The 27480-nt window shown below is 44.2% G+C and overlaps 2 protein-coding genes across 2 annotated transcripts in view; both read right to left on the bottom strand.

Annotated features, from left to right (window-relative positions):
* The window catches only part of LOC143777006 (E3 ubiquitin/ISG15 ligase TRIM25-like), a 334722-nt gene that overhangs the window by 35490 nt on the left and 271752 nt on the right, over nt 1–27480 (bottom strand). The window lies entirely within an intron of this gene.
* Nucleotides 14221–25880, bottom strand: LOC143773496 (uncharacterized). The gene is made up of 6 exons (XM_077260921.1): nt 25799–25880; nt 25704–25717; nt 22082–22295; nt 21829–21988; nt 20917–21717; nt 14221–14314 (listed from the first exon to the last, which is right to left on the bottom strand). The coding sequence occupies exons 1-6, from the start codon at nt 25878–25880 to the stop codon at nt 14221–14223; spliced, it is 1365 nt and encodes a 454-aa protein (XP_077117036.1).

A 27480-nucleotide genomic window follows, 5' to 3' on the forward strand; every position in this document is an offset into this window, starting at 1 on the left:
TTCTTCTGCTCTTTGTTCTCTGTAGCATGTGGCGGTGTAACCGGCGGCCCTCGAGAAGCTCTTCTCTGGCTGGGAGCTGTGATTAGATATCTGATATATATGTATATGTTTTTTCAGCACTATGTGGGGATATGTGTTGTGAATTCTGCTCTTGGGCTCCCTCCGGTGGTTATAAGTGGTAGCGCTGCTGTCTGTCTTTCACAGCAGTCATCAGGTGTGGCCACTTCGGACTGGACTATTTAGTCTGGCCTCACCCTTTGGTCAGTGCCAGTTGTCCATTGTTCCTGGAGGATTCACATCCTTTCCTGGTCTCTCCTGCTTGCTGTGCAGTTCATCAAAGATAAGTTCTGGCTTGGCCTTTTGCTGTCCATATGCTGTGGACTTAATAGTTCAGTTCATTTTCATGTTTGTTTTGTCCAGCTTGGTCTGTGCAAGGATTTGTTCAGCCATGCTGGTATCTCTGGAGATGCAGATATACCCTCCATATCTTTAGTTAGATGTGGAGCTTATGTATTTTTCTGTGGTGGATATTTTCTAGTATTTTAATACTGACCGCATAGTACTCTGTTCTTTCCTTTCTATCTAGCTAGTACGGCCTCCTTTGCTAAATCATGATTTCAGTCTGCGTATGTTTTTTCCCTCTCCTCTCACAGTCAATATTTGTGGGGGGCTGTCTATCCTTTGGGGGTTTTCTCTGAGGCAAGATAGTTTTCCCTTTTCTTATCTTTAGGGGTATTTAGATCTCCGGCTGTGACGAGGTGTCTAGGGAGTGTTAGGTACATCCCACGGCTGCTTCTAGTTGCGGTGTTAAGTTCAGGGTCTGCGGTCAGTACAGGTCCCACCTTCTCCAGAGTGTTCCCCATGCTGCTCCTAGGCCACCATATCATAACAGATATGTTATATTTTGGGGGGCTATACAGCACAATATGGAGGGTAAACCACTGCAGTATTTGGGGTAGAACACCATATGAGGATTATACAGTGCTATATGAGGGGGATGCAGTATGTGTGTGAGAAGCATATTGTTTGAGTTGGCACATCTGGTCTCACCCCCTCCCTAACCTCACTGCCACGCTTATAAAGGTCCTAAGCCATCTCTCCAACCTATCATTACTCTACTGTTCTCCACCAAGTTCCTGGAATGGCTTTTCACATTGAACATTCCCCACCTTTAAGCAACTCACTCTTTGATAACCTACAATCTGGCTTCTGTCCCCACCACACAGACTGCCCTAATCAAAATGACAAAGCTTCACAGGCAGGGACCTCTCTACTCCTATACCCGTAGGTCACTGGAATTGTTTCATGACTACTGTACTTGCTTTTTTATTATGTTTACCCCTTTTTACATGTAGACAGCCATGTTATAAATGGTAATTATTATTATTAGACAATTATCTATACTCCTCCTTTTAGACCAGTCCTTTACCTTTTACCACTCCCTCCTACTCCTTTTGTTCCCTTGGCATCACAAACCTTGCCCTCTCCAGGATTCATCTTAGTTTTCCAACTGCACATTTATCATCTCCCATTCTATGTCCTCATCCTGTTTTCTCCCTGTCTGTTTCCCTCAATGCCTTGTCCTGGGACCCCTACTCTTCTTCATCTATACCTTTTGTCCTGGGACAACTCATAAAGACCCACAGCTTCCAGTACCACCTATATGCTGATGACACTACGCCCTGACCCAGAAGTCTCCTCTTGCTCCAGAATCTCAGTCTATCAGTCATACTCTCCTCATCAAACTTCCTACAGCTCAATGTAGAAAAAACTAAACTTATCTTTCCTCCATCGCAGTTTTTTATTATTATTCAGGGGGTTCAGGAAAATGGCCGCGGGATGCCGCGCGTGGAGATCGCGGCGGCCATTTTCCTGAAGCAGAGTTCGCATCTCTGCTTCAGGAAAATGGCCGCCGCGATCGCCATCTGCGCACGCGCGGCATCCCGCGGCCATTTTCCTGAAGCCCCAGGAAGCCGAGCAATACCATCTGCGCACGCGCAGCCTCAGAAAGATGGCCACCCCCACCGATAACCAGGGGAATAGCGCAGATTGCGCTCTTTTTCTTCAGCTGCGCAGTGAATTCGGATGTTGGGCATGCGCAAACCACTACGCCACCAACGGAAAGATAAGCAAGATCTGGGAGAGAAACAGCGATTTCACCACGCCCATTTAACCAGACCATCTTGATTGACAGGCGAAAACGGTGACTTTGGTAAGGTATTTCGGCAGCATAGGAGGGGAATCAGGGTACACAAAATACACTATTGTAAAGCACAGCTCAGGCCCTATTTAACGGTATTTATATCTCATACTGAAAAAACAAGGTGACAGGTTCCCTTTAAACAATACAAGTCACCACTGGTACAGGAGGAGAGAAGACCCTGCCCGCAAGGGCTCACAATCTACAAGGGATGGGTGAGAATACAGTAGGCGAGGGTAGAGCTGGTCGTGCAGCGGTTTGGTCGATCGGGCAGGGACACTATAAATGACTTTCCCCTGTACCAGAAGTCTGCTGCCTCAGAGTAACCCTTAACTCGGTCCTGTCCTTCAAACTCAATATCCAAGCCTTGACCACCTCGACCTCAACATTTGTTTCCCAAATTCCTCCTTTCCTGCACCCCCAAATCTACAAAAATGTTACTTTCTGCACTACTCTTTACATCATATCTCACCACCTGCGCACTTGACCCCATCCCACTTCATCCCAAACCTCACCACAGTCTTCATCCCAACCCTATCCCATCTCTTCAGCCTATCACTAACTGGTGTTTTCCCATCATGCTTCAAACATGCCTCAATCACACCGATCCTCACAAAGGTCCTGTCCTCTACCTCCTACATTACTCTATGCTCCTCCTCCTGGACCTGTCCTTTGCCTTTGACACAGTGGACCATTCCCTATCATTACAGACCCAGTTGAGTCGCCCGCCTGGGCCGTGGGGTGCTCAGTATCGCGTCTGGTCGCTCTTAAAGGGGATGTCACAGTGGCTGCGACCCGGTCCGTGGCCTTGGGCGCCCAATTAAAAGGGGAAAGGTCTTTAAAGGGTAGTTGTGAATAAAGTCAACAGAGAAAAAAAAAATGGCTAAAAAGCCAAGGCCAGCTCACCAATCTCAGCAGGTGCACGGAGCTTCATCTTGGATCCAGATGGAGGAATGTAGCAGCAAAGAAAGGAAGGCGCTCCAGCTCCATAAAAAAGTGAATTTTTATTAGTTCATTAAAATCTTCAAAACACTAAGAATCCTTGCCTCCGTACAAAAAGCCCAGGTGTGGAGCACATGCGACGCGTTTCGATCGCTGACGATCTTAATCAATGCATGAACTTTCTAGTACTACAATAAATCCTATATAATGTCAGTGGACCAATGATATAACTAACTAGGGTCACATGACCATTTTCTCAGGTCCTACACATAGGAAATCCATTACTTAATTCACATCTGATTCTATTTAAAACAACTAGAAACAACAACACAACAGAAAAAAAAAAACACAAAAAAGTTTTTCTACATATACATCATAAAAATAACATGTAATTCATGCAAACAAAAGAGCTATTGATAATGGTACATTATTTCATTTTTTCTATTAAGACCACCGGGGTATCTCGTTTGTAGATTATATATCCAGAAGGCTTCTCTAGTGAGAAGCCGTCTTCTGACATCTCCCCCCCGTTGTGGTAAATTAACTTTTTCTATGCCCTGAATGGTCATCATAGATATGTCTCCCATATGGTGCGTAAGAAAATGTTTAGCCACAGCTGATATATTTCTATTTGGTGTATTCCCGCTAGTGAGATCCCTCAAATGTTCCGTTACTCTAGTTTTTAACTTCCTTGTAGTGCATCCTATGTAGGATAAGTTACATGTTGTGCATTCAATTTTATAAACTACATTAATTGTGTGACAATTAATAAAATCTTTGATGTGATATGTTTTGGTTTTTTCTTTATTCTGGAAGTTATTTTTTGTCAGTGCATTGCGGCACGTACTACATGCAGTAACACCACATTTGAAGAAACCCCTGCATTCTAACCAGGTTTTAGACATTGACTTGGAGGAAAAAAAGCTTGGAGATAAAGAGCTACCAATAGTTGGCGCTCTTCTTGCTACCACATTTAATCCATTTTTTTAAATTTCTGAGAGCGTGTCATCTTCCCACAAAATGGGTAACCTATTATGTATGATGTTTTTTATTTCTTTAAACTGAGTACTAAATTGAAAACAAATATACGGTTTTTTTCCTTTCCCCTCTTTTTTTCTTTTATTTTCTAAATTTGCCACTAAAAGACTATCCCTAGGTCTATTTTCTACTATTTTTTGTGCTCTTTGTAGAGTCCAATTCGGGTACTCTCTTTCTTTTAGTTTGGTTTTTAAACAATTAAATTCATTTACCCTCATTTCCTCCTCACTACAATTTCTCTTGAGTCTAATATATTCTCCCACTGGAATAGATTTTGTGGTGTGTTTCGGATGGCTGCTTCTAGCATGTAAGATGGTATTCCCACTCAGGGGTTTGACATGCGTTTTACTTGCAATTGTTTTGTTCTCACATCCTATAAGGACCAAATCTAGAAAAGATATTTCTTTTTGATCCCATTTATGGGTGAATTTTATCCCATATTCGTTATTATTGATATATTCAATGAATTTCGGTACGGTAGATACATGACCCCCCCAAATTATTAGGGTGTCGTCTATGTATCTACCGTACCAAACCAAGGACTCACAAAATGGATTATGTGTACAATAGATGTATTTATGTTCCCAATACGCCATTGTTAGATTAGCTAACGAGGGGGAATATTTGGCCCCCATTGGAACTCCGGTTTTCTGTTCATATATTGTACTTTCAAAGGAAAAAATATTATGTTTGAGAAGAAAAAAGGTTACCTGAAGGACAAAATTAATGAGATCTTGGGTGCATGAGCTATGATTTTCTAAATGGAACTGTAACGCTTCCATGGCTAAGGTATGGGGTATACAGGTGTAAAGTGACACCACATCACAAGATAGCCATGAATACCCACTGTGCCATATTTTATTGGAGAAGGTTTTTAAAACTTCCCTAGAGTCTTTTATGTGCCCTGGCAGTTTTGTTACAATTGGTTGTAATATGGAATCTACCCATTCACATAGGTGTTCATTCATGGAGCCAATGCCTGAGACAATTGGTCTCATTGCTGGTAAACCTGCCCCCTTATGTACCTTGGGAAGTCCATATACTATCGGCATTTTAGGATAGGGCACATACAAATAGTCCATTTGTTTCTTATTGATTACTCCCAGGCTGAAACCTTCATTAATCAGGCTAAAAATCTCTTTATTTTACTCTTTGGAGGGATTTCCCTTTAATTTTTCATAGGTTTTATTATCCTCCAATAATTCTAACATTTTGTCCCTATAATCAAACCCCTGAGTGGGAACACCATCTTACATGCTAGAAGCAGCCATCCGAAACACACCACAAAATCTATTCCAGTGGGAGAATATATTAGACTCAAGAGAAATTGTAGTGAGGAGGAAATGAGGGTAAATGAATTTAATTGTTTAAAAACCAAACTAAAAGAAAGAGAATACCCGAATTGGACTCTACAAAGAGCACAAAAAATAGTAGAAAATAGACCTAGGGATAGTCTTTTAGTGGCAAATTTAGAAAATAAAAGAAAAAAAGAGGGGAAAGGAAAAAAACCGTATATTTGTTTTCAATTTAGTACTCAGTTTAAAGAAATAAAAAACATCATACATAATAGGTTACCCATTTTGTGGGAAGATGACACGCTCTCAGAAATTTAAAAAAATGGATTAAATGTGGTAGCAAGAAGAGCGCCAACTATTGGTAGCTCTTTATCTCCAAGCTTTTTTTCCTCCAAGTCAATGTCTAAAACCTGGTTAGAATGCAGGGGTTTCTTCAAATGTGGTGTTACTGCATGTAGTACGTGCCGCAATGCACTGACAAAAAATAACTTCCAGAATAAAGAAAAAACTAAAACATATCACATCAAAGATTTTATTAATTGTCACACAATTAATGTAGTTTATAAAATTGAATGCACAACATGTAACTTATCCTACATAGGATGCACTACAAGGAAGTTAAAAACTAGAGTAACGGAACATTTGAGGGATCTCACTAGCGGGAATACACCAAATAGAAATATATCAGCTGTGGCTAAACATTTTCTTACGCACCATATGGGAGACATATCTATGATGACCATTCAGGGCATAGAAAAAGTTAATTTACCACAACGGGGGGGAGATGTCAGAAGACGGCTTCTCACTAGAGAAGCCTTCTGGATATATAATCTACAAACGAGATACCCCGGTGGTCTTAATAGAAAAAATGAAATAATGTACCATTATCAATAGCTCTTTTGTTTGCATGAATTACATGTTATTTTTATGATGTATATGTAGAAAAACTTTTTTGTGTTTTTTTTTTTTCTGTTGTGTTGTTGTTTCTAGTTGTTTTAAATAGAATCAGATGTGAATTAAGTAATGGATTTCCTATGTGTAGGACCTGAGAAAATGGTCATGTGACCCTAGTTAGTTATATCATTGGTCCACTGACATTATATAGGATTTATTGTAGTACTAGAAAGTTCATGCATTGACTAAGATCGTCAGTGATCGAAACGCGTCGCATGTGCTCCACACCTGGGCTTTTTGTACGGAGGCAAGGATTCTTAGTGTTTTGAAGATTTTAATGAACTAATAAAAATTCACTTTTTTATGGAGCTGGAGCGCCTTCCTTTCTTTGTGAATAAAGTCTATTGTTCTTGACGCCACCTGTGGTTCTCGGTCAGTAGGGACCGACGCTGCTTGAAGGGGTCCTGTTGTGAATTTGGTTTTTGGGCTCCCCCGGTGGTCACTGGTGGTACTGGACTTGTGTGCTTCACTTTCTCTGTTCACCTGTTTCCATCAGGATATGGGAGTATCCTATTTAGCCTTGCTGCTCAGTTATTCTAGTGCCGGCCATCAATGTAACCAGAGCCTTTCTGTTGCATGTTCCTGCTTCTAGACTACTATCAGCTAAGGTGGACTCTTAGTCCTAAGTTTGTTTGCATTTTTGTTCCAGTTCACAGTTATGTTATGTTTCTGTAGCTGGAAGCTCTTGTGGGCCGAAATTACCACTCCGGTGTCATGAGTTGACACATGAGTCTTAAAGTAATTTCTGGATGGTATTTTAATAGGGTTTTCAGCTGACCGTGAAGTTCCCTATTGTATCTTCTGTTGTGAAATTGGATTTTGGGCTCCCCCGGTGGCCACTGGTGGAATTGAACTGGTGTGCATCATCCTCTCTGTTCACCTGTTTCCATCAGGATGTGGGAGTCGCTATTTAGCCTTGCTCCTCTGTCACTTCCATGCCGGTCAACATTGTAATCAGAAGCCTTTCTGTGCATGTTCCTGCTGCTAGACAACTCCCAGCTAAGTTGGACTTTAGTCCTTGTTTGTTTTTGCATTTTGTTCCAGTTCACAGCTGTAGTTTCGTTTCTGTGTCTGGAAAGCTCTTGTGATCTGAAATTGCCACTCTGATGTTATGAGTTAATACTAGAGTCTTAAAGTAATTTCAGGATGGTGTTTTGATAGTGTTTTTAGCTGACCATGAAAGTGTCCTTTCTGTCTTCCTGCTATTTAGTAAGCGGACCTCAATTTTGCTAAACCTATTTTCATACTACGTTTGTCATTTCATCTAAAATCACCGCCAATATTTGTGGGGGCCTCTGTCTGCCTTTTGGGGAATTTTCTCTAGAGGTGAGCCAGGACTATATTTTCCTCTGCCAGGATTAGTTAGTCCTCCGGCCGGCGCTGGGCGTCTAGGGATAAAACGCAGGCTACGCTACCCGGCTACTGTTAGTTGTGCGGCAGGTTTAGTTCATGGTCAGTTTAGTTTCCATCCTTCCAAGAGCTAGTTCTATGTTTGCTGGGCTATGTTCTCTTGCCATTGAGAACCATAACAGTTTGACCGGCCCAAAAAGGGTTAAATTAATTGACAGAGAAAGGAGAGATAAGAGAAGTCTGCTGAAGATTTTTTTTTTTTTTCCTTCAGTTCTGAGTGTGCTTGTAATTGAATCTCTTGCAAGTCTGCCTATGTTGCAGCCTTTCTCTCTCTCTCTCCTTCTAATCCTGGAATGGCTCTGTGTTCACCTGTGTAAAATGGATATTCAGAGTTTAGCTGCAGGTTTGAATAATCTTACCACGAAAGTTCAAAATTTACAAGATTTTGTTGTTCATGTTCCTATATCTGTACCTAGAATTCCTTTGCCTGAATTTTTCTCGGGGAATAGATCTTGCTTTCAAAATTTCAAAAATAATTGCAAGTTGTTTTTGTCCCTGAAATCTCGCTCTGCTGGAGATCCTGCTCAGCAGGTCAGGATTGTGATTTCCTTGCTCCGGGGCGACCCTCAGGATTGGGCTTTTGCATTGGCTCCAGGGGATCCTGCGTTGCTCAATGTGGATGCGTTTTTTCTGGCCTTAGGGTTGCTTTATGAGGAACCTCAGTTAGAACTTCAGGCGGAAAAGGCCTTGTTGTCCCTATCTCAGGGGTAAGACGAAGCTGAAATATACTGCCAGAAATTCCGTAAATGGGCTGTGCTTACTCAGTGGAATGAGTGCGCCCTGGCGGCGAATTTCAGAGAGGGTCTCTCTGATGCCATTAAGGATGTTATGGTGGGGTTCCCTGTGCCTGCGGGTCTGAATGAGTCCATGACAATGGCTATCCAGATCGATAGGCGTCTGCGGGAGCGCAAACCTGTGCACCATTTGGCGGTGTCTACTGAGAAGACGCCAGAGAATATGCAATGTGATAGAATTCTGTCCAGAAGTGAACGGCAGAATTTTAGATGAAAAAATGGGTTGTGCTTCTATTGCGGTGATTCAACTCATGTTATATCAGCATGCTCTAAGCGTACTAAGAAGCTTGATAAGTCTGTTTCAATTGGCACTTTACAGTCTAAGTTTATTCTATCTGTGACCCTGATTTGTTCTTTATCATCTATTACCGCGGATGCCTATGTCGACTCTGGCGCCGCTTTGAGTCTTATGGATTGGTCCTTTGCCAAACGCTGTGGGTATGATTTGGAGCCTCTTGAAACTCCTATACCCCTGAAGGGGATTGACTCCACCCCATTGGCTAGCAATAAACCACAATACTGGACACAAGTAACTATGCGGATTAATCCGGATCACCAGGAGATTATTCGCTTTCTTGTGCTGTATAACCTACATGATGTGTTGGTGCTTGGATTGCCATGGCTGCAATCTCATAACCCAGTCCTTGACTGGAAAGCTATGTCTGTGTTAAGCTGGGGATGTAAGGGGACGCATGGGGACGTACCTGTGGTTTCCATTTCATCATCTATTCCCTCTGAGATTCCTGAATTCTTGACTGAATATCGTGACGTTTTTGAAGAACCTAAGCTTGGTTCATTACCTCCGCACCGGGAGTGCGATTGTGCCATAGATTTGATTCCGGGTAGTAAATACCCTAAGGGTCGTTTATTTAATCTGTCTGTGCCTGAACATGCTGCTATGCGAGAATATATAAAGGAGTCCTTGGAAAAGGGACATATTCGTCCTTCGTCATCTCCCTTAGGAGCCGGTTTTTTCTTTGTGGCTAAGAAAGATGGCTCTTTGAGGCCGTGCATTGATTATCGGCTTTTGAATAAGATCACGGTTAAATATCAATATCCGTTGCCACTGCTGACTGATTTGTTTGCTCGCATAAAGGGGGCCAAGTGGTTCTCTAAGATAGATCTCCGTGGGGCGTATAATTTGGTGCGAATTAAGCAGGGGGATGAGTGGAAAACCGCATTTAATACGCCCGAGGGCCACTTTGAGTATTTGGTGATGCCTTTTGGTCTTTCAAATGCCCCTTCAGTCTTTCAGTCCTTTATGCATGACATTTTCCGTGATTATTTGGATAAATTTATGATTGTGTATCTGGATGATATTTTGATTTTTTCGGATGACTGGGACTCTCATGTCCAGCAGGTCAGGAGGGTTTTTCAGGTTTTGCGGTCTAATTCCTTGTGTGTGAAGGGTTCTAAGTGCGTTTTTGGGGTTCAAAAGATTTCCTTTTTGGGATATATTTTTTCCCCCTCTTCCATCGAGATGGATCCTGTCAAGGTTCAGGCTATTTGTGATTGGACGCAACCCTCTTCTCTTAAGAGTCTTCAGAAATTTTTGGGCTTTGCTAACTTTTATCGTCGATTTATTGCTGGTTTTTCTGATGTTGTTAGACCATTGACTGATTTGACTAAGAAGGGTGCTGATGTCGCTGATTGGTCCCCTGCTGCTGTGGAGGCCTTTCGGGAGCTTAAGCGCCGCTTTTCTTCCGCCCCTGTGCTGCGTCAGCCTGATGTTGCTCTTCCTTTTCAGGTTGAGGTCGACGCTTCTGAAATCGGAGCTGGGGCGGTTTTGTCGCAGAGAAGTTCTGATTGCTCCGTGATGAGACCTTGTGCCTTTTTCTCACGTAAATTTTCGCCCGCCGAGCGGAATTATGATGTTGGGAATCGGGAGCTTTTGGCCATGAAGTGGACTTTTGAGGAGTGGCGTCATTGGCTTGAGGGGGCTAGACATCAGGTGGTGGTATTGACTGACCACAAAAATCTAATTTATCTTGAGTCCGCCAGACGCCTGAATCCTAGACAGGCGCGCTGGTCGTTGTTTTTCTCTCGGTTTAATTTTGTGGTGTCCTACCTGTCGGGTTCTAAGAATGTTAAGGCGGATGCCCTTTCTAGGAGTTTTGAGCCTGACTCCCCTGGTAATTCTGAACCTACAGGTATCCTTAAGGATGGAGTGATATTGTCTGCCGTTTCTCCAGACCTGCGGCGGGCCTTGCAGGAGTTTCAGGCGGATAGACCTGATCGTTGCCCACCTGGTAGACTGTTTGTTCCTGATGATTGGACCAGTAAAGTCATTTCTGAGGTTCATTCTTCTGCGTTGGCAGGTCATCCTGGAATCTTTGGTACCAGGGATTTGGTGGCAAGGTCCTTCTGGTGGCCTTCCCTGTCTCGAGATGTGCGAGGCTTCGTGCAGTCTTGTGACGTTTGTGCTCGGGCCAAGCCTTGTTGTTCTCGGGCTAGTGGATTGTTGTTGCCCTTGCCTATCCCGAAGAGGCCCTGGACGCACATCTCGATGGATTTTATTTCGGATCTTCCTGTTTCTCAAAAGATGTCTGTCATCTGGGTGGTGTGTGATCGTTTCTCTAAGATGGTCCATTTGGTTCCCCTGCCTAAGTTGCCTTCTTCTTCCGAGTTGGTTCCTCTGTTTTTTCAAAATGTGGTCCGTTTGCATGGTATTCCGGAGAATATCGTTTCTGACAGAGGTACCCAATTCGTGTCTAGATTTTGGCGAGCATTCTGTGCTAGGATGGGCATAGATTTGTCTTTCTCGTCTGCTTTCCATCCTCAGACTAATGGCCAGACCGAGCGGACGAATCAGACCTTGGAGACATATTTGAGGTGTTTTGTGTCTGCAGATCAGGATGATTGGGTTGCTTTTTTGCCTTTAGCGGAGTTTGCCCTCAATAATCGGGCCAGCTCTGCCACCTTGGTGTCTCCCTTTTTCTGTAATTCGGGGTTTCATCCTCGATTTTCTTCTGGTCAGGTGGAATCTTCGGATTGTCCTGGAGTGGATGCTGTGGTGGAGAGGTTGCATCAGATTTGGGGGCAGGTGGTGGACAATTTGAAGTTGTCCCAGGAGAAGACTCAGCTTTTTGCCAACCGCCGGCGTCGGGTTGGTCCTCGGCTTTGTGTTGGGGACTTGGTGTGGTTGTCTTCTCGTTTTGTCCCTATGAGGGTTTCTTCTCCCAAGTTTAAGCCTCGGTTCATCGGCCCGTACAAGATATTGGAGATTCTTAACCCTGTGTCCTTCCGTTTGGACCTCCCTGCATCTTTTTCTATTCATAATGTTTTTCATCGGTCATTATTGTGCAGGTATGAGGTACCGGTTGTGCCTTCCGTTGAGCCTCCTGCTCCGGTGTTGGTTGAGGGCGAGTTGGAGTACGTTGTGGAAAAAATCTTGGACTCCCGTGTTTCCAGACGGAAACTCCAGTATCTGGTCAAATGGAAGGGATACGGTCAGGAGGATAATTCTTGGGTGACTGCCTCTGATGTCCATGCCTCCGATTTGGTCCGTGCCTTTCATAGGGCTCATCCTGATCGCCCTGGTGGTTCTGGTGAGGGTTCGGTGCCCCCTCCTTGAGGGGGGGGTACTGTTGTGAAATTGGATTTTGGGCTCCCCCGGTGGCCACTGGTGGAATTGAACTGGTGTGCATCATCCTCTCTGTTCACCTGTTTCCATCAGGATGTGGGAGTCGCTATTTAGCCTTGCTCCTCTGTCACTTCCATGCCGGTCAACATTGTAATCAGAAGCCTTTCTGTGCATGTTCCTGCTGCTAGACAACTCCCAGCTAAGTTGGACTTTAGTCCTTGTTTGTTTTTGCATTTTGTTCCAGTTCACAGCTGTAGTTTCGTTTCTGTGTCTGGAAAGCTCTTGTGATCTGAAATTGCCACTCTGATGTTATGAGTTAATACTAGAGTCTTAAAGTAATTTCAGGATGGTGTTTTGATAGTGTTTTTAGCTGACCATGAAAGTGTCCTTTCTGTCTTCCTGCTATTTAGTAAGCGGACCTCAATTTTGCTAAACCTATTTTCATACTACGTTTGTCATTTCATCTAAAATCACCGCCAATATTTGTGGGGGCCTCTGTCTGCCTTTTGGGGAATTTTCTCTAGAGGTGAGCCAGGACTATATTTTCCTCTGCCAGGATTAGTTAGTCCTCCGGCCGGCGCTGGGCGTCTAGGGATAAAACGCAGGCTACGCTACCCGGCTACTGTTAGTTGTGCGGCAGGTTTAGTTCATGGTCAGTTTAGTTTCCATCCTTCCAAGAGCTAGTTCTATGTTTGCTGGGCTATGTTCTCTTGCCATTGAGAACCATAACAATCTTCTTACTATCTAGTAAGCGGACCTCGCTTTGCTGAACCTACCTTCATACTGCGTATGTCTTTTCCTCTGAACTCACCGTCAATATATGTGGGGGGCTTCTGTCTCCTTTTTGGGGGAATTTCCCTAGAGGTAAGCCAGGTCTGTTTTTTCCTCTATTAGGGTTAGTTAGTTCTCCGGCTGGCGCTGGGCGTCTAGGGATAAAACGTAGGTACGTCACCCGGCCACTGTTAGTTGTGTGATAGGTTTAGCTCACGGTCAGCTCGAGATTCCATCACCCAAGAGCTAGTCTGTTATTTAAGTTCTCTGATGTTCCCTTGCCATTGGGAACCATGACAGGGTCCTCTGGGGTGATGTTGCAGCAAGATGGTAACGCTTGCCACAAGTGAAGGGGGATCCCCAGGGCTCCCAAGATGTGTGCCAAAGGAGGACACAGAGTTTGCAGTCTTGTACCTGGTTTACTGATAGTAGCAGTCCTCAGTCCAAGGTACCAGGTGCAGGGTAGCTGTGGTCCGGCTGGCGTGGAGGCAATAGTAGATCCCACTTCCAGGAGAGGTCCGTAAGCCTTTTCTACTTGCGCTACTTTAGCTGGCGAGGTCCATGCTGCTTAAAGCTTGGTTGCAAAGCCCCCTCTCTCCTGCCCTGAGACAGATGTCTGTACGATAGGCAGTTCGAGCCTATTTATAGGATCTCTTAGATGACCCAGCTCTTAGGGCTACTGCTTCACCTCAGACTTAATGCAGGCAATTGACATAAAGTCCTATGCCCTCCGCTTCTGCTGTGCGTCCTGGAGAAGAACACGACCTTGGGCTCCCGGTACCCGGTTTCTGCGCTCTGGCTCTGAGGGTGTCCTTCTGCTGTTCCCCTCCTGAGCACTTTCCTCCACTGTGCTTCTTCCCTCTAAGCTCTTCCACAATTCAACTCCTTCAAGTTATCTCTTTTTCCAGAGGCTGCAGCTCCCACCACCGGAGGGAACCCAAGAGCAGAATTCACAACAGACAACATCACTTCAGCAACCGGTTACCTGGGGTGTTGCACTCTCATCTCTTGGCATCACAGACTTGGCCTTATCTTGGATCTTGTCATATCTAACAGACCGGACATTCAGCGTCTCCCACTTGCACACCACCTCCTCACCTCGACCACTATCAGTCAGAGTCCCGCAAGGTTCAGTCCTAGGGCCACTGCTCTTCTCCATTTATACCTTTGGACTAGGACACTCATAGAATCTCATGGCTTGTAGGATCACCTCTATGATGATGACACATAGATCTACATCTCTGGACCAGATATCATTTCATTAATAACCAGAATCCCACAATGTCTGGCTTCTATTTCATCATTCCTCTCTGCTAGATCTCTGAAACTTAACATAGAAAACAGAATTCATCATCTTTCCCCCATCTCACTGGACCCCCTCACAGACCGATCCAATAAAGTAAACTGCTGCTGCTTACTCTTCCTAGTCCCACAAGATCGTTGCCTCTGGGTAATCCTTGACTCTGATCTCTCCTTCAAACCACATATCCAAGCCCTTTCCACTTCCTGCCGACTTTAACTCAAAAATATTTCCCAGATCCGTACATTCCTCAACCTATAATCTGCAAAAACTCTAGTGCATGCCCTCATCATCTCCCACCTGGACTACTGCAACCTCCTGTTCTGTGGCCTCCCATCTAACACTCTCGCCACCCCTCCAATCTAAACTCTGCTGCCCAACTAATCCACCTGTCCCCCCGCTATTCCCCAGCCTCTCCCCTCTGTCAATCCCTGCACTGGCTCCCTATTGCCCAGAGACTCCAGTTCAAAACCCTAACCATAACATACAAAGCCATCCACAACCTGTGTCCTCCATACATCTGTGACCTCATCTCCCGCTACTTTCCTGCACGCAACCTCCGATCCTCACAAGATCTCCTCTTCCTACAATCACATACATGATTTCTCCCGTGCATCCCTCCTACTCTGGAACTTTCTACTCCAACACATCAGACTCTTGCATACCGTCGAAACTTTCAAACGGAACCTGAAGACCTATCTCTTCCAACAAGCCTACAACCTGCAGTATCCAACGATCCACCAAACCGCTGCATGACCAGCTCTATCCTCACTTACTGTATCCTCACCCAGCTCTTGTAGATTGTGAGCCATCGCGGGCAGGGTCCTCTCTCCTGTGCCAGTTGACACTTGTATTGTTTAAGATTACTGTACTTGTTTTTTTATTATGTATACCCCTCCTCACATGTAAAGCGCCATGGAACAAATGGCGCTATAATAATAAATAATCATAATACTGCATGCCCTCATCCTCAATTGTGGCCTCTCAGCTAACATTCTCACACTGCTCCAGTCCTTAAAGGGAACCTGTCACCAGGAATAACGCTGTTAATCTGCAGGTTAACAGCATTATGATTCTGTCCAGCACCTGCACGCAGCCGAATGCAGTGGGGAGAAAATTATCTTTATACAAAGTGTATAAACAGTTATACATGGCATGAGACGAATACTCATCTTTCTTCTCTTCTCATATTTATTTATCCATCCTTCACCTTGTGCGTTTTATTTTCTATGTGTGAACATCACCATCCTATTGTGCAAGATTTTTCTTTGATATTTATCAATTGTTCCTTTTTTTCTTTGCTATCTCTTTTATTGGTGTTTTTTTTTAATGGTCTCACTGTTTAACATGGGGTTGTTTATCTTGCGTAGTAATGCCTGCTCTGATCTTGTGCAAATTGCTTAATTATTCAATTAGACCAATTGGTGCTAGACCCCTCGGAGAGACTTCTTATATATTCAGATAAGGCTAGGGATAGCACGTATGCTGGGTCATCTGTGCAATACTTTTAAAGCGTATTCTGCAGTTGTACATTGGCAGTTGGGCAGGAGACAATCTGTAATCTGCACCCAGGGCCGGAATGGCCATCGGGCAGTTCTGGCAAATGCCAGAAGGGCTGGTGGCAGTAATGGGCCGCTCAAGTGTGCCGCTGTCGGCACACTCCCCGCCCCACATTCAACTATACAGGTGAATACAATGCAATGCAGTGATGGAGAAGAGAGCGTCTGCTGTCGCTCCCTCTCCCATCATCCCCCGCTCTGCCTAGCGCTGACACTGCGGGTGCGCGATGACGTCATATCATCGCGCACCTGCGGTGTCACCCGGCAGACTGCAGCTGCTGAGACCGGAGCCAGGAGCAGTGCAGGGCAAGAGGAAAGGTGAGTAGAGTGTTTTTTTATTTTTTTATTATATATATATATCAATGAGTGATAACTGGATTGTGGGGCTATTGGGACGGCTGCATTACATTCTATGGGGGCTGTGCTGTATTACATTCTATGGGGCTGTGCTGTATTACATTCTATGGGGCTGTGCTGCATTACATTCTATGGGGCTGTGCTGTATTACATTCTATGGGGCTGTGCTGTATTACATTATATGGGGGCTGTGCTGCATTACATTCTATGGGGACTGAGCTGTATTACATTCTATGGGGGCTGGCTGCATTACATTCTATGGGGGCTGGCTGCATTACATTCTATGTGGGCTGTGTGGCATTACATTCTATGGGGCTGTGCTGTATTACATTCTATATGGGCTGTGCTGCATTGCATTCTATGGGGCTATGCTGTTTTACATTCTATGGGGCTGTGCTGCATTACATTATATGGGGCTATGCTGCATTACATTCTATGGGGGCTGTGCTGCATTACATTCTATGGGGGCTGTGCTGCATTACATTCTATGGGGGCTGTGCTGCATTACATTCTATGGGGGCTGTGCTGCATTACATTCTATGGGGGCTGTGCTGCATTACATTCTATGGGGCTGGCTTCATTACATTCTATGGGGGCTGGCTTCATTACATTCTATGGGGCTGGCTTCATTACATTCTATGGGGGCTGGCTTCATTACAATCTATGGGGGCTGGCTGCATTACATTCTATGGGGGCTGTGCTGTATTACATTCTATGGGGCTGTGCTGTATTACATTCTATGGGGCTGTGCTGTATTACATTCTATGGGGCTGTGCTGCATTACATTCTATGGGGGCTGTGCTGCATTACATTCTATGGGGCTGTGCTGTAATGCTGGATACAGCTGTGATTATATGTTATATAGTCGTGTTACACTCCCCGCACTTCTTGTAACCTACAAGTGTAAAAAAGATATTATACAGTCACCATGTGACAAGTGGGTCTGTGTAACTTCAAATGCCAGGGCTGAATTTTAGTCCCAGTCCGGCCCTGTCTGCAGCAATCAAAAATTATAAGTTAAACCGCACCTCATGTAGCCAGGGTCCTACAGGACACTATGTAAGACGCATGTCACAACCAGGAAGTTCATCCCGGAAGAAAGTCCATACCAAGTAGTAGAGAAGACAGCGCCTCAAATGTTGGTGAAAAAAAATCACATTTCTTTCTCAAGCACCGTACAGGAGTGTTTCAACCCAAACTATAAAGTGCAAACCCCTCCCCGCACTTAGACATGCACCAATGAAAACTGAACACTATGCCTCCATACATATACAGACATTCAACAGTTAAAAATAGCCCCATATTTCCCCAAACTGCCCGCTAAGGCCTCTTTCACACTTCAGTCGTTTGGCGTCAGTCACTTCCGACAAAGTGACGGATCGACGGATCCGTCACAATTGTTGAAAAAACGGATGTAACGGATCCGTTTTTTTGACGGATCCGTTACTCGGGGATTGTATATACTTTTTGGAGCATGCGCAATTGAAAAAAATTGAAAAAACGGATTGGGGCGACGGATCTGCCAAAAAACGGATCGCGACGGATCCGTCGCCCATAGGTGGCCATTCTATGAAATGACGTATGCGACGGATCCGTCGCGATCCGCCATTTCAACGGAGACAAAAAACGTCTAGATGAACGTCAATGTCTAGATGACGTCCGCTAAATTTTGATGGATCCGTCGCATGACGGATGGAAAGGACGACCATCCGTCACAATCCGTCGCTAATGCAAGTCTATGGGGAAAAAAACGGATCCGTCAAAAAAAAAAACGGATCCGTTTTTTGAGGAAAATGACGGTTTTAGACTGACGTCAAACAACTGAAGTGTGAAAGAGGCCTAAGGCTAGTTTCACACTAGCGTTAACTGCATTACGTCGCAAATCCGTTTTTTTGCCGAAAAAACGGATGCGTCAAAAAAGTGAAAAACGGTGACAAACGTATGCCACGCATCCAGCATTTCGACGGATCCGTCGCAAATCCGCTAAACGTTTCCGTCGAAAATACTGGATGCGTTATATACGTTGCATACGTTTTACCATCCGTTGCATCCGTTTTTCCGACGGATCCGTTTTTAAAAGGGGAGGCTCCCAAAATTTGATTGGCTACTGGAAAATTTGAAAAACTATATAGTACTGTATTTACAGCCCATCTTTGTGGGTTTTAGTTTTGTGGCAGCGATGGAAGGTGTTCTTGGGAGGATTGCTAGTTTGGTTACCGACGTTATCTTTGAGACAAATCGCCTGGATATCATAGTGCGGGAGAAGGAGGCGGCAGCGGAAAGGCGTAGGATGCTTCTGCAGCAACGGAGACGGAGGCGACTGTGGATTCATCCGATTAATCAACTACGGATGACCCGGGGTGTCCAGTCCACTCTGTACCTGGAGTTGCGGCACAATCCACACAAATTCCACAACTACGTGCGGATGAGGATTGAACATTTCGATTTTTTGCTTGCAAAACTGGAGGATGTCATCCGAAGACAGGATACAAGGATGAGGCTTGCCATCACACCGGTGGAGCGGCTGATGGTGACCCTGCGGTAAGCCTCTTTTTTTTTTATTTCATTGCTGATATTGAATGTTATATTACATGCTGCAGAAAATACTGCGCTGGCATATTGCGCACTATTTTCTGCAGCATGTAGTTTTGGTTTTCTTGGCGGACATTCAACTGCTTTATTTAAATGTCATTGCTGATATTGAATGTTAACAGACTGCAGAAAATACTGCGCTGAAATATTGCGTTGCATTTTCTGCAGTTTTTTTTTTTTTTTTTTTTTTGGTTTTTGGGTTTGATGACATGCAACTGTTTTTTTTCTGTCATTGGTCATTTTGAATGTTATATTACATGCTGCAGACAATACTGCGCTGGCATAATGCGCACTATTTTCTGCAGCATGTAATTTTGGTTTTCTTTGCGGACAGTCCACTGCTTTATTTAAATGTCATTGCTGATATTGAATGTTAGATAACAGACTGCAGAAAATACTGCGCTGAAATATTGCGTTGCATTTTCTGCATTTTTTTTTTTTTTTTGTTTGTTTTTTTTGGGTTTGATGACATGCAACTGTTTTTTTTCTGTCATTGGTCATTTTGAATGTTATATTACATGCTGCAGACAATACTGCGCTGACATATTGCGCACTATTTTCTGCAGCATGTAATTTGGGTTTTCTTGGCGGACATTCCACTGTTTTTTTACACCGGTTTCATGCTGGTTTTATTGGGTGTCCCGTCCTTAAAAAAAAATTAACAGTGCCATATTAAAACTTGTTGGTCTGTGCAATTTTTTCTAACATGTTTTTTTTTTTTTTTTTTTTTTTTAAAAGTTTCCTAGCTACGGGTGAATCTATGACTTCGCTCCATTATCAGTTCAGGCTGGGCATTTCAACTATCTCTGGAATAGTGAAGGACACATGTCGGGCTGTTTGGACCACTTTGCAACCAGAGTATATCCCCCAACCATCCATGGAAATCTGGTTGCGAAGTGCTGAAGAGTTTCAGCAAATTTGCAATTTCCCTAATTGTGTGGGTGCAGTTGACGGGAAACATATAAGGATTGCGAAACCGGCAGGAACAGGATCGGAGTATTATAATTATAAGAAGTATTTCTCCATCGTCCTTATGGCTATTGCAGATGCCAACTGCAGGTTCCTTGCCGTGGACATAGGAGCGTATGGACGGTCCAACGATTCACAAGTTCTTAAAAACTCTCCAATGGGTCGTTGCCTTTATGGAGAGAGCTACGATTTACCGCCAGCCAGACCACTGCCAGGAACCAATGACCCAGCCCTGGAATATGTTTTTGTAGGTGATGAAGCCTTTCAACTGTCGCCGCACCTACTGAAACCGTACAGTAGCCGGAACTTAAACCATACCAAGCGGGTCTTTAATTACCGGCTTACTAGAGCACGAAGAGTCGTGGAGTGTTCCTTTGGCATATTGACGGCGAAGTGGCGGGTTCTGCTGACGGCTATCAAGTTGAAAACAACAACTATAGACGAGGTCGTTAAAGCCTGTGTGGTGCTCCACAACTTTGTCCTTTCAAAGGAGCCCGTTTCCTTGGATGACGAAGAGTTGGAGACCACCTTGTGGGACTACCGCAGCAGCTCAGTTCGCTCTACAAGTTCAGTTACAAGGATGAGGGACCAGTTTGCCGATTATTTTGTCTCACCTGTCGGGCGGATCCCGTGGCAAGACATGATTGTGTAACCAGTTTCCCATGTGTTTTGTTTATGTAAAAAATGTGTTTCTGCCCAAAAAAAAAAAAAAAAAGGGCCAAAAAGCATGGTTTTCTTGCTAGTAAAACCGTTTTGTTATACCTTTAAAATGTTCGGTGTTTGTTTTTATTAAAACCTTTTTTATTATATTACCTTAATAAATCCAGACACACACACAGAGTAGAATTTTATATTCAGAATTTTATTTTAACTCTTTTTTTTTTTTTTTTTTTGCCAACAAAAAATATTTTTTTTTAATATCAAATTTGTTTTTGGAAGATTTTGCAAAAAAAAACTAAACATCGTATTTACAAATCTTGAAACTGTTGGGTGGAGATATGAGAGGAGGAGGGGCAGGAAGGTTGGACCACGTCGATAGGTGGGGAAACCCTACTTGTTTGGGGTGCAGTGGAAGGGGGGGGTAAACCAAGAGGCTGACCAGAGGGGGGTGGTGTTGGGGTAGGGGGAAGAGAAAAGTTGAGTAAGGAAAACATCGGGGAAGTAATTTGGTCTGGGGGCCGGGATTGTTGTGGGGACTGGGTTGGGTATTGTGACTGGGTAGGGTAGTGGGACTGGGTTTGGTAATGGTGCTGGTGTGGGGATTGGGGCTGGGTTTGGTAATGGTGCTGGTGTGGGTATTGGGGCTGGGTTTGGTAATGGGGGGTATGGTGTGGAATTGGAGTGGAGGTGTGGCGAGGTGTGTGGGTAGACTCGTTAACGGCCTGCAGTAGAGCATTATGGCAGGTATTCATTACCCGCATCTGTTGCTCAAAAGATAGTTTCTCCATGGTCCTGAGCATGGAGTTAAAAAAAATATTGGCCGGATCGGGACTTACAGCTGAATGCAGCCTATCCAAGCGACTGCTGGTTTCACGGCTTGTTTCACTGATGCGTGACTGCACCATGTTGAAACCAGCAGTCACTTGCTCTCCCAAAATTTTGAAAGAGCCTTGGAAGGATGCATTCAGGTGCAAGAACTCAGGAGCATAGCTCTTTTCCTGACCCCTCTGTCGCTGCCGCCACGAACCTAATGGTGGTGTCGAGGTGGCAGGATCAGAGGGGTGGGGTAAAGGAAACGCTATCTGTTCAGCATCAGATGCGAGCAATGAAGGCTGCAATAATGCTCCACTGCTTGGGACGGATGAAGTGGAGGGGACAGAGGGGTCAGAGGAGGGGTCAGAGGAGGGGACAGAGGTGTGGGGCCTACCGACGTGGCCCTCAGTGGCGGACTCAGGAGGGATCGCTCCAGAGGGCGCAGAGGAAGATGCAGGCGCCCGGTGGCTGGAGAAGGTGCTGTGAAAGAAAAAACAAATGAAATTAATACATTGGAATGAAAAAGCCCTGACTGAAAGCAAACTAAGTAGACAGGTTAACATGGTTATTAGTGGGCTGTAGAATACTTACACTCTGCTTAGCATGGTTCGCCTCAGGAAGGAGAGGGCCTGGCCATATTTATATTTGCTCCTCTTCCTTCCTGCAGAGCCACTCGGGGCCTTCATCTCATCATTGAATTCCCTCTTAAAGCGATCCCTCAGTGACCGCCACCGCTTCCTAATCTTTCCAACTGTGAAGACAAGAATCAAAAGAAAAAACCAAAAATTGGTAAATGCAATACATTACAGTCAGCTCAAAACATCACTGGAAAGTGAATACTTACCTAGTTTGCTCTGCTGCTGAGGATGAAGGCTCTCCCGCCTTGGAAACAGGTTGCGACACACTTCGTCCCAGAGCCGACGGGTGACACCGGTATCAGCATGCCTGCGGTCAGCCATGTTCCACAGCGGCTCCCGCTCGCGAACCTCCTCGATGAGATTCTCGATATCAATGTCGTCATCATCATCATCCTCTTCTGCGGGAGCACGCTGTGAAGCCTGTGCCAAAAAAAAAAAAAAGGAAAACAAACAAATTAGTACACTGAAACACTAAAGTACCAATAGAATACCCCTCCCCCAAAAAAAAAAACTCACTGATAGCCGACCGCGGCGACGAGTCCGCCGACTCTGGGATTGTCTGGGAGAACCTTCAGCGGCAGCAGCAGGAGCAGCAGCAGCAGCAGCCTGAAATAAAGGAAACAAATTCTCAGTAATGTAGGCATATATTTTCTGTGTTTAGTTATGTATGAAAATCTGTTTTGTGTATGGTGCAGTGTGATGTGCGAAAAAACTGTTTCCCCACTACTTACACTTGGTTCCTCCTCCACTAGCATCTCTCCACCCGTCTCGCCCCCTTCTGACAGCTCCTCATCTGATTCAGCTTCCTGTTGAAACATAATTTATGCATGTAGTTATCCATAAAAATGTAATTTAAAGAAATTTAAAAAAAAAAAAAAAAGTTTTGTGTTAACTTACCGATACACGCTGTTGCTGTGGAGGAGGGCTGTCAGAAGAGGACATTGTTGCTCAAGCTTGCTGCGGCCCTGGTGTATCTGTAAGTTAAAAAGACACTTGCAATCTGCTCTACACATTGAAGTAGCAGATTTGGGGTCTTCAAAACTTACTTGAAAAGATTGGTGGCTGTGGTCCTGGTTGGTTGGGACTAGAGGCGGCTTGCTGCGACTGTGGTCCTGGTTGGGACTAGAGGCGGCTTGCTGCGACTGTGGTCCTGGTTGGGACTAGAGGCGGCTTGCTGCGACTGTGGTCCTGGTTGGGACTAGAGGCGGCTTGCTGCGGCTGTGGTCCTGGTGTATCTGTAAGTTAAAAAGACACTTGCAATCTGCTCTACACATTGAAGTAGCAGATTTGGGGTCTTCAAAACTTACTTGAAAAGATTGGTGGCTGTGGTCCTGGTTGGTTGGGACTAGAGGCGGCTTGCTGCGACTGTGGTCCTGGTTGGGACTAGAGGCGGCTTGCTGCGACTGTGGTCCTGGTTGGGACTAGAGGCGGCTTGCTGCGGCTGTGGTCCTGGTGTATCTGTAAGTTAAAAAGACACTTGCAATCTGCTCTACACATTGAAGTAGCAGATTTGGGGTCTTCAAAACTTACTTGAAAAGATTGGTGGCTGTGGTCCTGGTTGGTTGGGACTAGAGGCGGCTTGCTGCGACTGTGGTCCTGGTTGGGACTAGAGGCGGCTTGCTGCGGCTGTGGTCCTGGTGTATCTGTAAGTTAAAAAGACACTTGCAATCTGCTCTACACATTGAAGTAGCAGATTTGGGGTCTTCAAAACTTACTTCTAGCACTTTAGCTGTGTCCTGGTGGGCAGCGGCTGTGTCCTGGTGGGCAGCGGTCCTGGTTTATCTGTTAATATGTATAATGGATCTATAGTTAGACCACCCCCTGAACTAGGTAATGCTCAATGATAAACACCCTACTAAAATGATGTCAGAAATGTTCATACAGGTGAACACCAAAACCCCCCCAAAAAGTGGCACGTTATACCATTCATTTCCATGTCCCATAAAATAAAATTTTTTTAATTTTAACACCAAGAAAAAATATATTTGACACATTTTATGTGAAAAAAATAACCTCCCTCCCCCCCCCCCCCCCAAAAAAAAAAAAAAAAAAAAATTTACAGGTTAACCTTTATTAAAAAAATTAGCCCTCAACCAACCCTGTATTGCATGTGTAACCATTGGTACATACACCAGTTTTAAATTTACCTTTATGAAATAATACTACGGACATTTTTTTAATAAACATTTTATTATAATTTTTTTTTCACTCTTTTTTTTTTTTTTAAATCACAATTAGGAGCTGACATGCTCTTTATTTTAAATACAAGTACTTCAACTGCAAATGGTTATAACTGTAATTTAAAAAAAATCAACACTTTTATTAAATAGAAAAAACCCACACTCACATTCAAACCACAAGCTGCAGACCGCTAGACTTTTTTAAAAAACACATCAGATTTAAAAAAAAAAAAACCACATGCTGCACAGACCACTATACAGTCAATACATCAGAAAAAGGCAAATAACCAATTACAGCATGGACAAATGCACATGCAATCAACAAGACGCACACAAAAAACATGCCTGGTATGTGTCCACATTCAGGATCGCATCAGAATTTGGTCAGGATTTTCCATCAGTATTTGTAAGCCAAAACCAGGAGTGTAAAAATTAGGTAAAGTATAACACGAAAAAAGGCATACTTTTGCTTTTATCACCCACTCCTAGTTTTGGCGTACAAATACTGATGGAAAATCCTGACCACACCCTGATGCAATCCTGCACATGGACACATACCCTCCCACATGAACAGGCATAAAATTGGCAAAGGCATAATAAGGTGCAGGCACATGATACAAAAGCACACAGCCGTACAAAAATACACACATGCACGCACATAGCTTTAGGCAAATACACATATGTACAACAAAGGCAGAAAGGTGAACCCAATCAGAAGACGCATACACACACACATTACACACACATACAAAAGGCTGACAATCCTTTGGCTGGAGCTGCAGGTCTTCACAGTGGCTGGCATCATGGTGGATCTGGACTCTAGCATGGCACTGGCTGGTGCAGGACGATGGCAGGCCTCAGGTTCTCTTCAGGTTTTAAGCTCTTTCAGTAGTCAGTACCTCATATACACACACAAATGCACAGGCACACAGATGCACACAAAAATTGCAATACTCACACTGGCTCTATGGTGGCTGGAGTCTTGTGGCTGGAGTCCCGTGGCTGGAGTCCCGTGGCTGGCTCCTTCCTGTGGCTGGCTCCTGTGTCAGGCTGTGGTCTTGTGGCTGAGGTCTTATGGCTGGAGTCCTGTGGCTGGCTCCTTCCAGTGGCTGGCTCCTGTGTCAGGCTGGGGTCTTGTGGCTGGGGTCTTGCTGGCAGTCTTCTCCTCTCTGGGTCTTGCAGGCATATGTGGGGTTGAAGGCCCAGGCCAGGTTTATATAGATTTGGGGGTGTCTGGCCAATTGGCAACAAAATCCAGCTTCTGAGCATGCTCAGTGTAAAAAAAATGTATTGCAGCGCTGTATTGCGTCGTACGACGTGTCCCGACGCATCCGTCGCTCATAGGCTTCCATTGCAGCCAACGACGTATGCCGCAGGATGCGTCGCGACACGTTTTTTAGGCGGAGACAAAAAACGTTACAATCTACGTTTTTTTGAGACGACGTGTCGCCAAATTTCGACGCATCCGTCGTAAAACGTACACGACGTATGCCAATCCGTCGCCATACGTCGCCAATACAAGTCTATGGGAAAAAAACGCATCCAGCAAAAAGTTTTGCTGGATGCGTTTTTTCTGAAAAAAGACGTTTTGAAACGTAATGCAGTTAACGCTAGTGTGAAAGTAGCCTAACACATCGCCAGAAAATACATCAACCTCGATTGCTAATATACAAACAAACACATGATGACTGTAGACACATGTCCCCATAGAGAACATTAGCAGTCCCAATCAGCACGCAGCACCTCCATTGTCATAGTAACCTTGTTCTGACTGGACAAAGACACTTCCTCCAAATGGCTGTGGACCAGTCCAGTCTCCTTCCATCTGCGCATGCCCCGGCATCCAGAAGTCATTGGGCACCACACCTCTCCACGCAAGGCAAGCTTCTGCTACTCAGAATCGTTAATTCCCACACAGGATGACACAAAGTGGGAGGTGCATATTCTAATCAGTGATAAACAGCTCTATACAGCTGTGCTTATAAAAGGGGCACTGAAACAAGGTAACAAACACCCATTTATGACAAAGATAGAAAGAAAACATCCACAATTCAAAAAAAATCAGAGGGGAAAACACCAACATATCAGCAGGCAATCAGGATCATCTATGGTACGTACAATAAGAGGATACACAGGTAATATAAATTACAAAAACATTTTTAACCCCTTAGTGACGGAGCCAAATTTTTGGAATCTGACCAGTGGCACTTTATGTGGTAATAACTCTGGAATGCTTCAACAAATCCCAGTGATTTTGAGATTTTTTTTTTTGTGACACATTATACTTTATGATAATAGTAAATTGAGGTTCATATGTTTTGTGTCTATTTTAAAACAAATGTTGAAATTTGAGAAAAATGTTAAAAAATTAGCAATTTTCAAATTTTGAATGATTATCCCTTTAATTCAGATAGTCATACCACAGCAAACATTAATAAATAGCATTTCCCACATGTCTGCTTTACATCAGCACCACTTATAAAATGTTCTTTTATTTTGTTAGCCTTTTAGGAGGTTTAAAAATGTAGCAGTAATTTTTCATTTTTTCAAGGAAATTTACAAAATTTATTTTTTACGGACCTATCCATGTTTCAAGTGACATTAGGGGTCCTATATATTGGGAAACCCCCAAAAGTGATACCATTTTAGAAGCAACACCCCCTGACATATTGAAAACTGCTGTCAGGTAGTTTATTAACCCTTCAGGTGCTTCTCAGGAATTAATGTAAAGTGGCATGACAGAAATGAAAATGTGTATTTTTACCACCTAAATGCCTCTAACTTCTGAACAGATTACTATAGCCGGTATCCTTTTGCTAGACACAACTGGTGTTTTAGGTACCAAAAGATAATCCCTACACTTTTGCAAAGCCCTCCTCTTCAACTCTACCAAATCAGCTCTAGCGTAACCCCTAGCCAAAAACTTTTTGCACATCTCATCCAAACGTTTGTGAACCTGGGTCTCGCATGAGACCACCCTTCTTAACCTCAACATCTGACTCCAGGGTAAGGACTCTACCATTTTCCTTGGATGCTCGCTGGAGAAGTGCAACAGATTATTCCTGTCTGTGCTCTTAACAAAGAGGTCTGTATATAGGATCCCATCTTTCTTATATACAGAGGTATCCAAAAATTGCATCCTCTACTGCGAGCAATCCATGGTGAACCAACGTTCAGGAAAAATTCCATTCAGAAATTGATGAAAAGCATCTAACTCTACCCTGCTATTATCCCATAAAAGGAAGATGTCGTCGATGGAACGCCACAAGCCCCTAACATGGCACCAGTAGGTGGACCTGTACACATGCTAACCCTCTAGGACAGCCATGTAGATGTTGGCATAAGTAGGGGCCACATTGGACCAAATGGCTGTCCTACGATGCTGCAGGTAAACATCATCCCCGGAGAGAAAAAAATTCCTCCCC

Source organism: Ranitomeya variabilis, chromosome 5, assembly GCF_051348905.1.
Source record: "Ranitomeya variabilis isolate aRanVar5 chromosome 5, aRanVar5.hap1, whole genome shotgun sequence".
NCBI lineage: Eukaryota > Metazoa > Chordata > Amphibia > Anura > Dendrobatidae > Ranitomeya > Ranitomeya variabilis.

What these genes read in the sequence shown, in the direction of transcription:
- LOC143773496 (XM_077260921.1), bottom strand. Translation starts at nt 25,880, where the DNA reads ATGGAAGGAGACTGGACTGGTCCACAGCCATTTGGAGGAAGTGTCTTT. An exon ending in CGAACCATGCTAAGCAGAGT is followed by an intron (nt 21,718 to 21,828) that starts GTAAGTATTCTA and finishes TTTCTTTCACAG; the next exon opens with CACCTTCTCCAGCCACCGGG. An exon ending in GACCAAATTACTTCCCCGAT is followed by an intron (nt 14,315 to 20,916) that starts GTTTTCCTTACT and finishes TTCTATGTTAAG; the next exon opens with TTTCAGAGATCTAGCAGAGA.